At 39.1% G+C, this 14,569-nt stretch overlaps 1 protein-coding gene across 2 annotated transcripts in view; it reads left to right on the top strand.

Annotated features, from left to right (window-relative positions):
• lyst (lysosomal trafficking regulator) overlaps positions 1-14,569 on the top strand; it is a 357,679-nt gene that overhangs the window by 225,501 nt on the left and 117,609 nt on the right. For both annotated transcript variants that reach the window (XM_043680023.1, XM_043680014.1), the window contains exons 19-22: positions 5,101-5,253; positions 6,445-6,582; positions 9,140-9,338; positions 10,924-11,049. In XM_043680023.1, the coding sequence (XP_043535958.1) occupies positions 5,101-5,253; positions 6,445-6,582; positions 9,140-9,338; positions 10,924-11,049 (616 nt within the window). The remainder of the gene's footprint in view (positions 1-5,100; positions 5,254-6,444; positions 6,583-9,139; positions 9,339-10,923; positions 11,050-14,569) is intronic.

Here is a 14,569-nt window from a genome sequence, read left to right as displayed (position 1 = left end):
AAACCTGATTAGTTTCAAGACCCATTTCACAATGTGTAGAGATTTTAAGTTTGTTGTGTGGAGTAGAAAAGAATAATAATATAAAGTGATTTCTGGTTGATTTATTCGGGTTTCTGATTGACTTTGCACGCCTCTTTTGCTCTTCCTTTACCAAAGTTATCTTTCTGTTTTTGGTCTTCATGTGCTGAATCCCTAAGAATCATTGCTTATTAAATCTTGCAAGTCGCTGCCTCCTGTGTGTCATCAGAGATGTCCTGAACTTGAATTGGCTTGCTAAACATGAACAACACACAATCAATCTTATATTGACTATACTGTATATACCCAATCCTAACTGATGTATTTAAAAATGGTTGTCATGTTACTGATTTTATTCCTACTATCTCCTGATTTCTTCCTTTAAAATTTCAGTCACTTCCCATGAATGACAGCTTGTCTCTTTCAGCTTACTAACTTTGTGGATTTCTACCAAGATAATATGGTATGAATACAGGAATTTATGCATCTGCTTGAAGTATGTAATGTCTCTCCTCATCATTGTATATCATGCCAAATGTCCCAACTGATGCATCGAAGTAATCTCCAAAACCTAGTAATATCCTCTTAACTATAAGAACAATGTTTGATGCCACAAAAAGCTGCTGTGTTAAAAATAGCAAAGAGAAAGCAACATAAACCTTGAAACAGCTATTCAAAATTAATAGTTAGAAAACTAAATTATTTTAAAACACGCTGTGTCTTTGAAAAGAGGGCATTTTATCTGAAAGCCTTTTCACATTTTGTTAGCTTAAATTTACATTGGCTTGAGCCCAGAAAACAACCATAAATCCATGGCCTCTTAATGTGGACCATTTGGCTATTCTTCCTTCCAGAAATTCTTTACAACTAATCACAATTGAACAGAACATAACTCAATTTCTCAATCAAGTCAAAATTATTGATAATTAAAACAACGTTCTGTACTACTTGTGAGAAGTGAAAGATACTCCTGTGTGTAATATGACTGAGTACACTACTTATCATGTGTTGATCAGTCTCTCTGCTTTATCTCTCTTGTCTGCCTATCTCTTTCCAGCCTTCAATGTCATCATGTCTTTCTTTAGATAAGATGGCCAAAATTGTTCGCAGCATTCCAGGTGTGCTTTGTATAGTTTTACAAAGAACTCGTCTTCCTACCTCTCCCCAACCCTCCTTATTTTTAAACTCCACTCCCTGTGAAATACAAGCCAACAGTCTATTTATCTTCCCTGATACCTGTTCAAATACTAGGTTGTTGAGATTCATGCACAAAGACCTCCAAATCACTGTGTTGCAGGGTTCTGCAGTCTTTCATTATTTAATGTTATTCTGCAGTCTTATATTCTGCCTGTCAAAGTGCACAACTTCTCATTTTCACACATTTATATTCCATCTGTGAAATTTTCACCCACCAACCTGTGTATATCCCTTTATAGATTCTTTGTGTCATCCTTATTACTTGACTTCCCATCTATTTTTACAACATTCACAAATTTGACGATACAGGTCAGAAGTCCATTATACATACATCCAAAAACCGAAGATCCAAAATTCTAAGATCTTTTCAGAATTTTGCCCACACAGACCTGTCAACATGGTAAGAGTGGGTACTGCAAATGCTGGAGATTGGAGTCAAGATTAAAGTGGTGCTGGAAAGCACAGCAGGTCAGGCAGCATCTGAGGAGCAGGAAAATCGACGTTTTGGGCAAAAGCCCTTCAGGAATGTCAATATGCTGTTTTCTGGGAAGAAAATATTGCTTGGTCCAAAATGGCCTAAAAGTGAAGGGTTTTTTTCCCCAAAGGACCTGGACCTGATTATTATGAATCCAAAAACTGAAAATATCCTTTGTCCAAACCAGTTGGCCCCAAAGTTTTCAGATAAAGAATTCCTGACCTGTAATACCTTCAGTTCTGACACCTAGGTCGTGTTGCTTTCCTGACAACCTTTCCAACTCTCTCTACTGGTTAGCTAATCCTGTATCTCTGCTAATATGCTAGCCACAACTAGTATCCGCTCTTAACCAGCCTCATGTGTGATACCTTATTAAATGCCTTTTGAAAATACAAATCTATTACATCATTCCTACCCCTTTTATCTATCCTGCTTCTTACCTCAGTAACCAGCTGTGATTACCAGTGATAGATGTTAAGCCAATTGGCCTATTATTACTGGTTTTATGTTTCCTTTCCTTTTTGATTAAAAATGTTACATTGACAGTTTTCCAATCCTCAAGGATGTTTCCAAAATCTAAAGGTTGTTGAAAGTTTACTACCAGTGCAATCACTATCTCTGTAGCTACTTCCTTTAATTATCCTAGGATTCAAACCCTAATGCCCAGAGAGTTTATCAGCTTTTACGTCCATTAATTTCTGTACTTTTTTTCTCTATTGATGGTCATTGTTTACTTCCTCCCCACTTTTGTTCCTTGATTATTTCTTTATTTTTGGAGTGCTATCAGAGCCATCTCCCCTGAAGGCTGATGCAAAGTAGTTATTCAACTCTCTGCCCTTACCTGGTTCCCCATTAATTATTTCTCAGTCTCATTTTCTGAGGGCCCTTTGTTCACTTTGACCTCTCATTTCCATTTTTTATGTATTTAGGAAAGTTGTTACTTTTTTTAAACACTGAGTTAATTTTATCCTTTTATTTATTGGTAATTTTCTGGTCAATTTTAATACTGCACTAATGCTCTTCTGCTAATCTTTTCCGTATTGCATTTTATTTTTCTTAGTATTATTATCCTTAACTTTCTTAGTTAATCTGCTTGTTGATCTCCTTCATAGACTCCTCCTTCTTCAGATGGATATATTTTTATTGAAAATCATGAACTTTTTTAAATGTTTGCCATTTTTTTTTTTGCTAACCTCTTTTTTCCATCCATTCCTGCCAACTGTGTCTTCATCCCTTATTTACATTTCTGACACCAGTTTCTCACACTCAAACTGAATGTTTGGTCTCTGTTTCCTTGGATAATGTTTTAGTCTGATGTTATGTATTAAACCTGCATTGTTGCATATTATCAAATCCAAAATTGAGAGATTGGGTCCATAACATTTTCCAGGAAACTGTCCCGAACGGACTGTATGAATTCTTTCTCTATCTGGCTGCCTTTGCCAATTTGATTTTCCCAATCTGCATGAAAGTTAAAGTCACCCACGACTAATAGTCTCCGGTTTGTACATGTCTTGATTCTCTCTCTCCCTCTGTCCCTACCTCTAGCCCCTGATGTATCACCCCAACTTGTGCTCTCCTCCCATCTTGCTGGTGCTCCCCAACTTCATTTGCTGTCATTCTCTCTCTCTCTGTCTGTGTCTCTCTCTCTCTCTGTCTCAAACTCCCCCCCTGCTTCCCCTATTTGCTCGCTCTTCTCCCCAACCCTCCCTATAGAACAGTACAGCGCAGAAATTGGCCCTCTGGTCCACCATGTCTGCCAACCATAGTGCCTTTTCGACTAATAACACCATAAATAAAGGAGAGGAAGTGGCCATTTGGTCCTTCGAGTCTGCTCCACTATGCAATTGCAGCTAATATGTTCCTCAGCCCTGTTATCCTGCTTTACCTTCTGCTATACCCCTTGATATCCTCAACTGATCAAGAATCTCTTTATCTCTGTCTTAAATATACAATGACTTGGCCTCCATGACCCTCTGTGGCAATGAGTTCCACAGATTATCAACCTTTGGCTACAGAAATTCCTCTTTATCTCAGTTCTAATGGGTCATCCCTTCACTCTAAGGCTGTGCCTTTTTGCTCCTGGTCTGTCCTCTGAGTGGAAACATCATTTCCACAACCACCTCTATTCAGGCCTCTCGCAATGTGTAAGTTTCAATTAGGACCCCATGCACCCCAAACTTCTGAACTCCATTGAGTACAGATCCAAAGTTCTCAACCACTCCTTATGTGTTAAGCCCTTCATCCTTGAGATTCTTGTAAACCTCCTCTGGATCCCCTATAAGGCCAGCACACCCTTCCTTGAATACAGGGCTCAAACTGCTCGCAATATTCTAAATGTGGTCTGACTGGAGCCTTTTACAGTCTCAGCAATACATCTGCGCTCTTGCATTCTACCCTCCTGAAATGAATGATAACATTATATTTCTGTTTCTAATTGCCAACTGAACCTGCATATTAACCTTAAAGTCCTAAATAAAGACTCTCAAGTCACTTTGTGCTTCAGATTTCCAAAGCCTTTCCTCATGTAGAAAGTTATCTATGATTCTATTCTTTCTACCAAGGTGCATCATCTCACACGTTCCCACATTGTATTCTATCTGCCTCTTCTTTGCTGATTATCCCAGCCTGTTGAAGTTCTTTGGCAGCCTCCTTGCCTTCTCCCCACCTTGCCCCTTCGCTTTCCCCCACTTGCCCCTTCGCTTTCCCCCCCTTGCCCCTTCGCTTTTCCCCCCTCTCTCCCTCCCTTGGTGCTAAGGATTCATTTATGACCCAAGATATACTGATTGCCATTTCAATACTACTTTTATCAGACATAGGTCATAATAGAAACAAATTAAGTTATGTGTTATTTAATTGAAATGTGGAAAGGTAGAACAAGGGGAAGAGTTTGAGAATAACTAAGTTGACAAGGCATGCTTGATGCACAGAGGGAGGGAGATGTGAAATGTAAATTTTAAACACAGTAATCAAGAGGCAATTGAAAAACATGACAAATTCATTGCGAAGCAAGGCAATTTACCTTCCCGAAGCTTTGTACAGGCAGCAACCAGCATCTGCAAGGCTCACACTGTGGAGACAAGATTCTCCTGGAACCAAGTATGTTCTGAAATTACTTTGACCACTAAAAAATGCCTCGGTGATTTTAATGTATTACTAATCCCATGATGCCATTCCTTTCTCCTGTAAGTGCTAGGTGGAGATTTTATATGTCCATTTTGAGAATAAAGGAAACAGTGGTCATCTGTTTTAGCATATGGCCCTTAAAACATTTTATAGCATCTATATTTTTAAACTTGCTCTGCTGTCTTGTGTAGGGAATGTTTAATTTTATATGCTGCTAGTTGTGGTCGTATACAGACAGATGTATATCGAATTGCTAACTTTATGCTTTTAAAACTGTATTTCAGGCTTTACTTGATGGATGCTGCAGTGCTCCAATTCTTAAGTTTAACGAGTCCACAGGGCAATTCGAAATTGATACAGAATCAATTGCTGTGATCCAGGATGTGAAACTGCTGTCTGAATTGTTATTGGATTGGAAGATTTGGTCTAAAGCACAGGTTTTTATCCCTCCTGCTGTTCAGATTTTTATTTGTTTCTATCACTATTAAGTACTGAATTGGAAAGAGGGCTTCCTAATTTGAAAGAACAACAATTGTGAAATGATACTGTCAACAAGAGGAAGAAAGTCCACTTAAGAACTTAAATGGACAAAGTTGAGATTGGTTGCTCATTCTGTATAACATGCGGTTATCCAGTTCCTGATGCAGTATTTTTAAGAAAAATTCTCACAACACACCTTTATTGATTTGCTCTCATTTAAACAAAAGTTTTGTTTTGAATGCTTTGATTAGATTAGATTAGATTACTTACAGTGTGGAAACAGGCCCTTCGGCCCAACAAGTCCACACCGACCCGCCGAAGCGTATTCCACCCAGACCCATACTCCTACATTTACCCCTTCACCTAATACTACGGACAATTTAGCATGGTCAATTCACCTAACCTGCACATTTTTGGATTGTGGGAGGAAACCAGAGCACCTGGACGAAACCCACGCAGACACGGGGAGAATGTGTGGAGTTTGCACAGTCAGTCGCCTGAGTCGGGAATTGAACCCGGGTCTCTGGCGCTGTGAGGCAGCAGTGCTAACCACTGTGCCACCGTTGGGTTGTTGTGTCATTAGATGTCACTTGGTTCCATAGATCAGTGATCCTGAGGGAGGGTAAAATCTTTCAATTTGGTGAGTAGTCAGGTTGTGACCGTAAGTGAGGCAGATAACTGGGGCTGCTCCTGCTGTCCCTCACCATCGCTTCATTCAGGTTCAAAGCAGGTAGCAGCATTTAGGTGGGGCCTCTCGGGTTCTTGAAAGGTTCCCGCCTCAGGCGGTGCAGCAGCTGGGGAAAGCTGGGTGAGTGCGACAATGGTGTGTCACCGATGAGTGACAACCAGGGAGGAAAATTCCTCTTTATCAGCCTCAGCCTCCTTAACCACCTCAATTGCCGACTCGTCCTCGTCCTCTTCCTCAGCTGCCTTCCTATCAACCTCCTCATCATCTTCCCCAACTCCACCTCCATCCCTATCCTCAGCCAGTGCAAAGGGAAGCAACTTCAGGCCTGCTTAACGGCTGTGATGGATGTCGTGGGGGCCATCTGTGCATTCACTTCATTGATGTCACTGAGCCTGGAATGCAAGTTTTCTTATTGCACCAGGGTAGCTGCCAATATTATGTATTTTTGTTTTGTAAATAGAATGGTGTCTGGGAAATGCTGATGGCAGCTCTTGAAGTGCTCATTAGAGTCCATCATCCAAAGCAGATGTTCAATGTCAAGCAGCTTCTAAAGGCACAAGTGGTTTATCGCTTCCTTTTAACATGTCAAGTTCTTCAGGTATGAACTGTATTTATCTAAATTTCCACTTCTCTACCCTCCCAATGTCGTCCTACTCTCTTCATGCAGGACTCTGCTAGGGTACATTTATAAAGTGGTGGTACCTTTTGATGTTTTATCCAAGTGAGCATTTTCCAAGTAAACAATAAAGGTTAACAGGTCTTTAATTATGGAAAGCATAACGTCTTCTCCTGATAGTCACCAAGTTGATTAACTAACATGGGTCACTAGATAGTAATTATGAATGGGAGCCTGGCATATTTAGCTTTTGTAATCCAGGGTTAGAATTCCTTACCTAGCTGAAGTCAGTAAACTGGGAAAGAGTGAAGCAAAAAGCAGCATGGGATATCCTTTGTATGACAGAGTACAAGAACCTCTTGTTAAATAATTAATAGGATCTCTCGGTTCATTTGTCACAAGGTTCAAGTATAATTAACTTAAACTGAAGAGAGATAATAAAACTGCATTTTTATTATAATAAGTATGCTGTGATACTGAGGGTTTTATGGCAATTAAGTCTTCCAACTTGGCTGCAGCTGATGTAGCATTCTATCCTTTCCCTCTTTCACCTGGAAGTTCAGTATTTCCAAGTGAACTAGCAGAACAGAACTTGAAAACTAGTGGAACTTTAACATCTTTATTCCCATGTTCAAGATATTCTTGACAACAGAAGTTTGCTAAAAGTCAGAACATAGTAATTTTATTGTAAATATGTAGTTTCTAAGATGCCTCAAAAATGCTGATGTTGAAGCGGTTACCAGTTTGATCATCTGGCCTTAAGAAAAAGGACAGCTATTAGTTTAACATAATACAGTACATGTTCCATCGACAGGCAATTACCAAAGCACAAGTTTCTCTTCAGAAACTAGACAATCCAAACTCTGTCACATAAAGTTTATACCTTACAATGGTGCTGATGCATCTTCAGAAATATAGACTTGGATTTTCACTAAATTAAGGAGCCTTTAAAAATGATGGGCAGGTCCCAATTCCAAAATTCCTGACTTCATTCCCAGGATTTCCCATTTTCAGGAGTACCTTTTAATGTCCAGGCTAATTTGGGTTACATGCCCACAGCTAGCACTCGTGACATGATGTATTCTTTCTCAATTTTTATCGAGTTGAACTAGCTTTTTAAAGAGTCTTAGTTCATGACTTGTCATTGTTTGCTCCACCTCAACAGAATCATGAGCCATCATTTATATGGGAAACGTTTTGAAAGGTGAGTTTAAATGTCCTTCTCATGCAGTCCCATGCCTCCCCTAAGGACCCTCTTGGTCCTCTATTCCCAGGTAACCCCCATTCCTCAAACAACTCGTAATCGCCCAATTTTCACCCCTACCACCAACATGCAAGGGGATATGGCATTTCCTTTCACATTCATCCACTATATACTATATAGAAACAATGAAGCCCAATGGTGGGGTTGGATGTGGGGGGTGAAAAGCTTTTAAAAAAAACTCTTGCCTAAAAGACCAGAAATCAGTATTCTTTTGAAACACCTGAGCTCGCTCTTGATAGACAGCATTGCAAAAATGAAGTACAGTAGGGATCAGATAGCCAATGTTTATTTACTTATGGTTAAGGTTTCAAGTGCAGCTATTGAAATGTTAAGTGTAAATAATATTTTCTTAACTTGTAGTAGAAATGAAGTTTTTTTCAGTATCATGGAAAGATATTGGTGATCTTACTGCCACTATAATGACCATCGTTCCGATACATTTTATCGTGGATAAATGGGAATGCCGTGGCCTGGCATGAGCCTGTAGGTTGTTAATGATATATATCTTGGCATGGAGAAACATAAAGGGCTGTGAGCACTGTTTGGGAGGCATAAATGGCATATGGGCAGTAAAGGAATGTGAGGGGTAAGGAGGGCTTTTCTGTTGTTATTATAACTGAGATAAAGTTCCATAGCACCAAGGTGGACCACGCAAACAGCCACTGTTTGTACCTAACAGCCATAGCTGCCTCTGAATATTTTACAAAATTGGTGGCCCAACTGCAGCCCAGCCCAGCTTTGATGTCATCAGTTTCCTAAAACCTATCTTGAATTTGCTCATTGACTAAGCTTCCAAAGTCCATGCATGGTAAAGAATTCCAAAGATCTCCTACACTTGGTATGAAAAAAAATTATCTCACCTCAATATTAAATGGCTTGCCTCTTATTCTGAGATGATGTCTCCTGACTCTGGAACACTCCCTCCCACCAACACCATTTGCCTTCCAGGTTGATTGCTGCACCCATATGTTAGCTTTCAGTGACTTATAAACAAGGATAACCGGATCTTTACTCCGTTGTCAATATGTCCTATAATAATAAACACTTTACCCCTAATAAAGCATATTAACATTTTAAACAAGCTGAAATTTATGTAGGATGTCAGTACTGAGGTCTTGGATGGAAAAGAAGACACAAATGTCACTACCCAAATTAGGTACAGGAAAGATTCTATTTCGGGTAAATATCATTTTTCTTTGGACCACACAAAAGGTTTTATTTTGCATAATGTTATGCAACTTACCTATGTTTTGTTTCTTCAATTTGCTTTCTCAGGAACACCGAGATGAACATTTGACATCTATCCCTCGGGAAGTCTGTAGATCGTTTGTGAAGATCATTGAGGAAGTACTTGGTTCACCACCAGATCTGGAATTGTTGAAGCTGGTTTACAATTTTCTGTTGGCAGTACATCCTCCCACTAACACCTATGTTTGCCACACCCCACCAGGCTTTTACTTTTCCCTCCATATAGGTGAATGGAATGCTTACTGCTTTTAATCAGTTTAACGTGCACATCCAAGCATAAAGGGCTTTGGTGTGGAGAGTCAATTCTTTGATTCGCATTCCCACACACAGCATCCACATAGATTGCTTCATAACAGTCACTTTACTGACAAATCACTCACATGGAACATGTTAAAATATTTCACTGTGATACATACTATGCAAATGAAAATAGTTGATTCTTTTTTAGTAATATGTACCATAAAATGAGTTAGAGATTGTTAAAACCTTTTCTATATGGAAATTTCTTTAATGATATCTAAATTTGCTATTAATCTAACACTGAAATGAGGGGCCATATCATTTCTTCATGAGATTTCACTACTAGCATATCTATGCTTAAATTATTTATCTGAAATTTTTCCTTTTATTATTTTTAGCAGGGCTCTTAAACTGTTAAAACTAAATGGATTAACTCCTTTGCTAAGAAAATATCAGGGAAGCATTTTAAATGCTTCAGTTAGCACCGCTGCTCAAATATCAGTGCATGATTTCAAGGCAAAAGGGTTAATTGAGTTTGAATATTTTAAATTCAATTCATTCATATTTTTGATCAATTTGAAATCCAATGATTGTTATTAGTGCAATTGATATGTGTAAAATGGCACCTCAGTTCAAAACATTCTATTATTACACTTATCTATAAGCTAATTTCAAAAGTAGAGTATTAAGCACCTTGAGTTTTTTAGCTCTAAAAGTGCTGTACAAATGTCATAGGAAAATCAATTTATTTGTAAAGCACTTCACTTCTCTTAAGTATCTCATGGAATTAATGTGAATATAAGTGACATACTTCTAGATGGCCAAAAAACTATCTTCTAAACAGTTATTTTCTTAATATTGAATTGAAGACAGTCTGCTTTGTGTTAGGGGAATTCTTGTATGTGTAATCAGAACCTTTGCTTCATCACTAGTCACAGACAGGTTCCTCTGTTTCTTGAGAAGATTAATTGCCTTCTCCTTAACCATTTTATTTTTGTCTCTAACGTAAACTAATTCTACATCTCAAAGTCCGGGTCCATGTTGCAAAGTTATAATTGAATAATTCTGATGCCTGTAGAAACAAATCCCTCCTTAACAATACTTAGGTTTTTTTTGGACTTAGAGCCTTTTCCTTGTAGTTTTCTGGCTCAGTGTTGCCAAGTTAAAGGTTTTCACAAAACAACTTGCAGAATAGGAACTGCCATAATGGAGGTCATGTGGTACATCAAGACACATTCAGGCAAACCACTAAAATAAGCATCAGTGATAGTATATTTTTGTTGGAGGCAGATTTTACCTGCTCTAACCAGTCATGAAACTCATTCTTTGGTTATGCTTGGAGTAGATATTTATTCAAAATTGTGAATGATTTCACATATTATTTCATATTGAACACTGGTCGAAAATGATGTGAATTTTGTACTGTATATGTATGTAAATAATATGTGGAGGAGTTTTAATAGATACTTTATATGGAAGATTGTTATAACTGTGAATAATGTAGAATTTGGTCTGTTGTAGAATGCTTTACAATCATTAAAACAATAAATGAAATTTATTTTGACTTTCAGATGGTAAGATCTTTGAAGAAAAGGTCAAATCAATCCGGTATATGCGGCATTCTAACAGTAGTGGGAAGCCTAAGGAAAGTCCTGGCTTTCTTTCTCCATCTGCTTTCATCGCTATCCCAGCAAATGGTAGGCAATTGTTCAAAATGACTTATGAGTTAGTTTACTTAGTTATCTGCTATTGTAATTACATTAATATGCACCTCTTCTGTATCATGGTTGTAGCCAAGGAAGTTAGGTCCAGAGCAGGTGTTAATGTCAGAGCATATATGGTGGGGAGGCAGTGGTATTATGATAATGTCACTAGACTAGTAAATCAGAGTTTAAGGTTAATATTCTGAGGGCATAGGTTCAAATTTTATTTCAATAAAAATCTGGAAAGAACTAACCTAAAGGCGACAGTGGATCACTGTCAGTTATAATAAAAGCTCATCTGGTTCACTAATGTCCTTTAGGGAAGAAAATCTGCTATCTTCACCTGCATGTGACTCCAGACCCACAGCAATGAAGTTGACTCTTAACTGCCCTCCAGGCAATTAGCCCGGCATTTATTGACCTATCTAGTGATGCCCACATCCTGAGAACAAATAATAAAGAAGTTTGCTCACGAAAAACACAATCTAAAGCACCAGGCACTTGGGCCTGTGTGATGAACAATCAGAAACCAAAGGAAGACTGAATTTATGGTTTCAAATTGTTGAATTCAGTGTGGACTGCAGAAAGCTCGAAAGTGCCTAATTGGAAAATTAGATTTCTTCAGCTTGTGTTGGGCTTCACTGGAACACTACAGCAGACCTATAGAATCATAAAAATGTTCAGCAGGGAAACAGACCCTTCGGTCCAACTCATCCATGCCAACCAGATATCCCAGCCCATTTTAGTCCCACCTGGCCTATATCCCTCCAAACCCTTTCTATTCATATACCCATTCAGATGCCTTTTAAATGTTGCAATTGTACCAGCCTCTGCCACTACTTCTGGCAGCCCATTTCACATGTGCCCCACTCTCTGCGTGAAAAAGTTGCCCCTTAGGTCTCTTTTATATCTTACCCCTCTCGCCCTAAACCTATGCTCTCTAGTTCTGGACTCCCCCACCCCAGGGCAAAAACCTTGTCTATTTACCCTATTAATGCCCCTCATGATTTTATAAACCTCTATAAGGTCCCCTCAGCTCTGATGCTCCTGGGAAAACAGCCCCAGCCTATTCAACCTCTCCCTATAGCTGAAATCCTCCAACCCTGGCAACATCCTTGTAAATCTTTTCTGAACCCTTTCAAGTTTCACAACATCCTCCCAATAGGAAGGAGACCAGAATCGCAGAAGAGTGAGCATGAGAGCAAGATGTTATGTTAAAACGATAAGCAACTGGAAGGTCAGTCACGCTTGTGTGGACCGAGTGGAAGTGTTCCTCAAAGTGGTCATCCGCTTTGACTTTCATTTCTATAGTGTATAGATGACTGCATTGTGAGCAGCAAATACAATTGACTACCACTCCTTCCTTTGGAAAGTGTGTTTGGGGCCTTGGACAATAAGGAGGATAATGATTACTAAGAGAGGGGGTTCAAATTTCATGGAATTGCATTGAAAGGTGCAATAGGAGAGGGATTGGATGTTGGAGATAACAGCAGCTGACCAGGGTTTCCTGGATAGAATAGTCCTTTTAAAATGCTGAGAAGGGAGAGGAGGGAAAGATATTTTTGGTGATGATGTCATGCTGGAGGTAATGGAAATGGCAGAGGATAACATTTTGAATGCAGAGGCTTCTGCGCTGGAAAGTCATGAGGAACCTTGTTGGTGTTAGGGAAGGGAGTGGAAAGCATGACAGAAGTGTGGGAAATGGGTTGAACTTGGTTGAGGACGCTACTCCCCACTAAAGTGGAGAAATTCTCAGAAGAAACTGAAACATGTCAAAAGTATTCTTATGGCAGGTTGCATTATTGGATTGCATGCAGTGAAGACCAGCTAAAAGGACCTGTATGACATTTTGATTAAACTATTGACAGCAGTAGCAAGAGGGATTAAAAGCATTTATTACTTAAAGGTATTTGCGTTTTGCTACTTTCGTTCCTTACAATTTACTCTGCCACCATGCTATTGACATGGAACCTACAACAAAAATTATTAGCCCTCCTGCACCTTACTCAAGTGGCTAATCGTCCTAGATTTTTTTTTAGTCAACATGTTCAGACATATTATGATACACCATTGGAATGGGTAGGATTTGAACCCAGACCACCTAGTCCAAGGGTAGCTTTGCACCCATTTTGCCACACAAGCCATCTCATAGAATCCCCACAGAGTGGAAGCAGGCCAATTGAGTCCACGTCAACCCTTCGTATAGACAGCCACTCGATGGTGGAATCAAACCTAAGCCCCTGGCACTGTCGAACAGCAGTGCTAACCACTGATCCACCGTGTTGCTAATGGTTAATCTTTCTGTGTGAGATCGGATCATGAGTTGCTGTTGGCTTTTCCACTATTGGTGCATAATAGCATAAGATTTGGGATTAGAAATTGGGCATTTAATCAATCAAGTCTACTTCACTATTTAATTAGATCATGGTTAATCTGATAGTCCTCAACTCCACTTTTTGGTTTTTCCCCATAATCCTTGACTTATTTACCAATTGAAAAATATCTATCTCAGCCTTGAACATACTTAACAACACAGCCTCAACAGCCCTGTGCAGTGGAGAATTCCACAGATTCACTACCCTTGAAGAAATTCCTCCTCATGTCTGTTTTGAGATTATACCGAGGGGAAACAATTTGTCTGCATCTACCTTGTCAAGTCTCCTGAGAATCTTGCATGTTTCTATAAAATCATGTCTCATTCTTCTATATTTCGATGAGTATGAGACAAATCTACTCAGCCTCTCCTGATAAGACTGTCCCTTCATACCTGCTATCAGCCTAACGAATCTTCTCTGGGCTGCCTTCAGTATTAGTATACCTTTCTTTATGAAAGCTGGGCTCAACCCTTCATTTTCAACAGTATTTGCCAGGACCTGAAATGTAGATATTAGATTGGAGCAATAAAGCCAAAGTGGAACCCTTTTGCTGCCATTCTGCCTCAGATTTCCAACCTCAACACCAAGTAGAAATCAAACCTAGGGCCTTCTGTTTTGTCTAATTAAACACTACATGATGTGAGGCTTTCATCAACCTAAGCATCAAAGGAACTCAGCAATTTCATATATAAGGATACCGTGCCTGTAAGTCAGGTAACATCTTCACTGCATACGTCCTCAGAGATGTCAACAGATTTTTCTTCTGTCCTTTAAATTGTAATATAGTTAGTATGTAAAGGTTCCAGGATAGTCACAAACCAGAATATAGTTTGGTTGTTTTATTATTAATGAGTAAAAATAGGAAAAAAGAGGCAGGATATTCCAGGGGCCTATATGTGGTCCAGTTTGACTGCAATTGTCAAGCCTTAACAGCAGCTTTGGCCAGTGAGGCTGTTCACTGGTAGAAACATGTTATGAAAAGGAAAGCAAGTTGTTAATATGTCTGTTTTTGAGATACTCCATAAAAGATTTCTGGTACTGTCTTTGGGTCATCTGTCATTTCATGGCATACTTTTCACAATAGTCGTATCATTTGAGAATTGGAATTGTGGCATCATAAAACAATTTTAGATATGTGG

Source organism: Chiloscyllium plagiosum, chromosome 3, assembly GCF_004010195.1.
Source record: "Chiloscyllium plagiosum isolate BGI_BamShark_2017 chromosome 3, ASM401019v2, whole genome shotgun sequence".
Classification (NCBI taxonomy): Eukaryota; Metazoa; Chordata; class Chondrichthyes; order Orectolobiformes; family Hemiscylliidae; genus Chiloscyllium; species Chiloscyllium plagiosum.
This window is presented reverse-complemented; position numbering and strand designations above follow the sequence as displayed.